Here is a 6,000-nt window from a genome sequence, read left to right as displayed (position 1 = left end):
GAGAGCCTGAGGGGCCGTCAGGAGGTGGGAGGGCAGGAGTGGAGGACGCCGCGGCAGCGGCGCGCCCCCGGGCAGTCGCTGCAGCCCGGGCGGCGGCGGCGGCTGTGCAGCGGTGCGCAGCGGGAAGCGCAGCCACTCCTCTCTGCCTATCTCCGTCTGCTCCGATACCCCCTCCTCCCGGCCCCCTCTCTAGTATGGAGGAGCCGACGACTAAACCGCTGCGAGCAACTCCTTAAAAAAAAAAAAAAGCCGCATTAGAGGAGCCTGGCCGCAGGACCCCTCCTCCCTGGGCGCCCCTCACCCCTCGCCTCTCTCTCCCGCCTCCCCCTTCAGCCCCCCCCCCCCGCCCCAGGCTCCCGGGCGCCCGCCTCCCTCCTTAACGGACTGTCTCCCGACTCGCCGGCTGAGAGCCCTTTTTGACTGCGAGCGGCGGTAGTGGAGCATAGGCGGCGGCGCGGGACCTGCAGTCGCCCGGGATTCCCTCCAGGTGACGATGCTCTGGTTCTCCGGCGTCAGGGCTCTGGCTGAGCGTCCCTGCCGGCGCTCGCCCGGGATTACCTGCTGCGTCTTGCTGCTGCTCAATTGCTCGGGGGTCCCCATGTCTCTGGCTTCCTCCTTCTTGACAGGTAGGGGAGGGGGCGGGAGGGACCGACCCTCCCGGACGCTGGCTTGGTACCTGGGAGAGGAAGCGCTGGCTGGCCTCGGGGACAGGAGGGCGGGGAGCGAGCACCTAGGAGCCTGACCCTCGCTGGCGGTGGGCAAGAAGCGAAGCCCGCAGGGTTAAGGGGTGGGAAGGCAGTTGAGTAGGTTAAGGGGTGGAGGGCAAGGAGGCTGTTGACATCAATAGTATAGTGATAACGGAAATTCTTCTATTTGAATTTGAGAAGTTTCTTTATTTATTTTTAGTTTTCTTCAATCTTTATTTTGATCTTTTCTCCCGTATACAATTAAAGAAAAAAAAATTTAACCGTTTTCCACCCATCGGCCTTTCTCACTCTATAGCGTTCCAATATAGCTTCTGTACAGGGAGTGCTTTTTAAAGCACCTTGAATTTAAAGAAACGATCATATTTTAAAAGGGTACTAATAGCAGGATATAATAATTATATGCTTTCAGGCAGGTGAAGACCTCAGCTGCTATTCTGAAGGACATACTTTAGTGACACCTGGGGCAGAAAAGAAAATATTGAGGCAATTTCTAAAAGAGGAAAGAAGACTGTGTTTCAAAAAGTGATTTCAGCTCAAGACAATATGAGGCGGATTCATATAAAGCCCTGTTCATTGACACTGTCCTGAATTCTGTTCAAATTTAAAATCTGCCTTAATGGCCAATTTGAATTTTTTTTGCATGTGGGAGTGTGTGTTTACTTGAAATGCCTTCATGAAGGAGGGGTATTATTAAGGATCCAGTGAAATACTTGGAATTGTGCTTAAACCATCGAAAGCAGAAAATCTATCTATATAGCACGGCCTTTAAAAAAACAAAACAAACCTGTTCCAATAAAACTATTTAAAATAGATTTTCTTCGAGGGGACTTCTTTTGGATGAGTTTGAGAATTTAAAACTCATTAGGAATTTCTGAAATTTGGGTATAGTTGTTTCAAAAAGCATTAATGTAAAAATTCTATTTTTGTAACAATGGCACTAAGCTAAATTTAAATAACTTATTTTCTCCTTCAGGTTCTGTTGCAAAATGTGAAAATGAAGGTGAAGTTCTCCAGATTCCATTTATCACGGACAACCCTTGTATAATGTGTGTCTGCATGGTGAGTATGGAGATCAGGTAATGTGAAGTCAATTGCTCCCTCTGAGAAGCTGAATCCATTATATGTAATATGACCAAATCTTAAAAACTGATTTTGGTCGTTACAAAACTTCAGATAGCTGGTGAATTGAATTCAATTGAATTTCTGAGTATTATGGACTTTTGCAGTTTCCATTTCTTCAGTCTGGGAATTCTTATCTTTGACATCAGTTTACAGAAGTAAACTTAAGGTGGACTTGGTATGGCATCGTCTCAGTGATAATTACCATTTGCCCTTCTGTTCCCAGGAATGGCTATTGCCACCAAATCATAGGTGCCACCAAACTTTCTGCCTTGATTCTGTTGTCTGAGCTCAGTGTGAAAATGGTAACATTTAGGTATAAAGGTCTGGGATAAGGTATATGACAAGGGGAAAAAGAGATGAGAGTCACAAAGCACAAACATGAGGACAAGATGTAATCTTGGATTTCTTTGCCTCTTATACACTAAGTCTCAAAAACAGTCTTTGTAGTTCTGATTTGGAAGCATGAGTCAGAAAGGACTCTATCCTTAGAGGATGACACTTGGCTTTCAGCTGCTTAGTTAACACTGGCAGTGGCTAGTAGATTAAAAAAAAATTTTGTTTCAATTTATTTTAACTTAATAGTTAATGATAAGGTCTAATAAGTAACCACACGGGGGAGATTAAGTTATACGAATAAGAATTTCTGAGCTGAAATAGAGACTTACAAAGAACAACATTTTTGCTTAAAAGTGTTTTACATGCCAATCAGTTTTGGCAAACCTTGATTAAAAACTACACATCACAAAACCCTGTTGGAAATACATTAAGGCAGTCAAATGCAAAGCCCCCAAGTGATAGATGACTGCTGGTTATCAGATCAACATGCTGTATGGAACCAGAGAAGGGATTCTTCTCTGTTTAGGTGAAAGCCAAGCCATCTGGGTTTAAACTACCCAAACTTTTTCATGATAAGAGATGAGGTCAATGTTGTGAAATGATAAATGGGTGAAGGTGAATGTCTGTATCAAATGATTATCGGGTTCTGAAGACTAAGGAAATCAACAGAAATAGAGGTAAAAATGCATTCCGTTTGCAGAGATAAGCGTTACAATATTGTTACATTTGTAAAGTTTAAATATACAGTTTGGGTTTTGCAGACTGTTCCCAAATAATATAAAAATTCTCCATACAGCATTTCTCCTTTTCCATACTCCTGCCCTGGGGGAAGTAGTGCCTTTCCCCGAAAGTACAGCCTCACTGCTAATAAAACAGATATTAGAATCTTGCTGTTTTGAAGGTAAAGAGTGAATCTGAAAAGATGCGTCAGTTGGAGTTCTGGAGTGATATTTATTCCAGAAATGCGTTGATTAAGTTCAGACGGGTGGTAGGTTCATTTATATCTTCGAGTAACATTTGGAGGTATCTGCCTTCGTAAGAGCTGTCAGAAATCCTTTCTAAACATATAAAGTCTGACTCTGGCACTCCAACTCACTTGCTATGCAGAGGATGCCTCAGAGCTCTCACTAGCTGAAAGCCTCAGTGATATGTTGCCGTGACCTTTGCAGGGGTTTAGGATTATGGGGCCCAAGCTGTCATAGTTATTACTACTTCCCAAACATTTGTAATACTTGATAAAGTTGAGTAAGAATAGATGGACGGCCGCTTCTTTATTTGTGTCTGCTCTTGTAAGTTTCTGAGGGACCCATTGCAGTATATGAATTTCAAAGCACCTAGGCTGCCATGAGACATTTGACATTTTTTTTTTTTAGGTTGGAAGGTAGACTTATTTAGCAGATAGATAATGTCAGCAATAGCAACTAACATTTATGAAACACTATTTGCCCACACTTATTGAAGCCTGCATTATTTCATTTAATCTTCACAAAAATCCTTTGAGGATTTTTACCCGCCTGTTTTACAGATGAGGAAACTGAGGCTAGAGGAGTTTAGTAGCTTGTGAAGGTCACATTTTTGTAAATCGTGGAGCTGGAACTCACTCTCACCTGCCTCTAGAGCACGTGCATATAATCAAGTGAAACAGGCTGTTTTCTAAGTTAAAGAAGTGAAAAAGCAAAGAAAAAAATAGAAAGTTTGTTGAGTTATTTGACTCTTTGGCATTGCTTGAGTTATTTTGCTTTTTTCTTTTGAGTCTTTTAGGAGTTTGGTTAGCTAACATTTGTTAATCACATTATATGAAAGGAAAATCTCATTATGATTTCAGCTGACCTGCAGGGAGCTTTAGTTGTGAGCTAGTTTTATGTATGTACATTAAGAGGGTATGTAATAGTCAAAACTGTACTTTGGATAAAGAAAATAGTCATATTTAGTTTGTGTTGGTCCAGCCTTTTGGCAGAAAGTTACCTAAAGTTGAGTATAAGCTCATATCTTGTTTCATAACATGTACTGAAAAAAAAAAAAAAAGCTAACCTCAACGTATGCTTAAAAAAGACATAAAATGTTACAGTTGGGAGGAAATAGGTGGCACAAAGTCCTGCATATAATTACAGTGTAAAAGCTTGAAAAACCCCACAAAATCAACTTGGCCTGATTTAAACTTTTAAGCTCCGAAATGTTTCAAAGGTGGAATGAGCTTATTTCTGTGGGAATTTTGAGGATGACTGCGGATGCAGTGGCCACGGCAAGCAGAACTGAATAATTTTATTCTCACTTATCCTTGTCTGCCTGGACCCGAGCATTTTGCCAGCATCAGTCATGGTCCAAGAATAACCTGTTTGTTAGCTGCTGATGGGTATCATTCTAAAGTGTGTGGGTTCAACTATTCAAGAGGGAAGGTGAGAAGTTAGGCCATTGTCCTGAAATCTAGGGAAGTGGGTAGACAGTTTGGATTAAAGATGCAAGTGTTTCATTGTTCAGTTAGAAAGCAAAGCACAGCTTTTCCCCATCTTACAAAATGGTCTTTTGTGGGGCTGAGTTAGGAAGGCCCAGACTTATTGCTGTTTTGTATGACGATTTCCCCCTTCTTGCTAGAATTATTTTTCCCGTAATGCCTAGGACAACACGTTGGTGCCTTCCATGAAGTACAGCTGATAGGAGCCAGCCTCTCTCGGCTAATGAATCTACAGTGGTCCTCTGGATCTTTCGGGCATTCCCATATACATCCAGTGAACCTGGGGAAGTGGTACCCCTGCTTCTCACCCCTTTTCCACCTAACCGTAGCATAGAAGGAAATGGCACAAGCCAGTGAGTTCGGCCCAGTACTGGAAACCTGAGAAAACTTTGGAGGCTGGGACTCAGAAAACCAGGAGTCAGTCAGTCAGGGCTTAGTTTGGCATACATTTTGTTCAGCAAAAAACATTATTCTGAGGTTTAAATTTCCTCTTTTAAATCCAGGGGTGCAATTTAGAAATGGACCCTCTGCTCATAAAAAGCAATGTGAAATTTCGTGTTACAAGAAGCAGGGCTCCACCTAGCTTGGAGCCAACCAAGTGGTGCAAACAGAGGGGGCTTTGTCTGCTGTCTTCCACTTTTTAATCACAAAAATCTTCCGTCACTAAACAAGCAGGTACCAGCATCTTTGATTCTCTAGGGTACCTTATCTCTATAAGAGCCTCATGTTTTTTATTGTTCAAATTAACTGGCTAGAGACTAGTTATCTATTATCTGAACAAGTGTCAGGCACGTGTTTGAGAATGAGGGAGATAGCGGTGCATCAGGATTCAATTCGTGTGTGTGTGTGTGTGTGTGTGTGTGTGTGTGAGAGAGAGAGAGAGAGAGGGAGAGAGAGAGAGAGAGAGAAAGAGGTGGAGAGAGGGAGAGCTAGGAGGGTGAAGGAGAGAGAGAGGGAGAGGAGATAAAAAGTAGTCCTTATGTGTTCAGAGAGATACACTTAGTACATGCACATATGCATAGGTTGCCACAATTTTTTGGAAATTGTTTTATATCATTTTTAGACTTTGGATTTTGGATGCTTACTAAGGAAATGATCAGGAGTTATTTATTTATTTATCTATCTATTATTTATTTATACTCTGTTTAGACAGTGTTGCGACCAATTGCCTTTCCATAGAATAAGGTACTCAATAGAACAGTTGGGGGGGAAAGGTAACTAATTTACAGCATTGTGCTGGCAAATTCACCAGTACCAGCTCACAGACAATTATTATTACCCATGCTTTCCTGAGGCTCAGAGAGGTGGAGCAAATGTCCTGAGGTTACATCGTTACTAAGAGACAGATCTGGGATGTGAAAACAGTGTCTTCTATGCTAAATC

The 6,000-nt window shown here is 42.3% G+C and overlaps 1 protein-coding gene across 2 annotated transcripts in view; it reads left to right on the top strand.

Annotated features, from left to right (window-relative positions):
• The first annotated feature begins 355 nt into the window (after positions 1-355).
• Positions 356-6,000, top strand: part of BMPER (BMP binding endothelial regulator) — a 259,931-nt gene continuing 254,286 nt past the window's right edge. The window contains exons 1-2 of one of the 2 annotated variants that reach the window (XM_060156029.1): positions 356-487; positions 1,681-1,766. In XM_060156029.1, coding sequence (XP_060012012.1) covers positions 1,752-1,766 — 15 coding nt within the window. In that variant the 5' untranslated portion in view covers positions 356-487; positions 1,681-1,751. Of the gene's footprint in view, positions 627-1,680; positions 1,767-6,000 lie in introns of both variants that reach the window. The other variant, XM_060156031.1, reaches the window with a different exon arrangement.

The sequence above is a fragment of the Lagenorhynchus albirostris genome, chromosome 8, assembly GCF_949774975.1.
Source record: "Lagenorhynchus albirostris chromosome 8, mLagAlb1.1, whole genome shotgun sequence".
NCBI classification, from domain to species: domain Eukaryota; kingdom Metazoa; phylum Chordata; class Mammalia; order Artiodactyla; family Delphinidae; genus Lagenorhynchus; species Lagenorhynchus albirostris.
The sequence above is the reverse complement of the archived record's forward strand: the minus strand, read 5'-3'. Positions and strand labels throughout refer to the sequence as shown.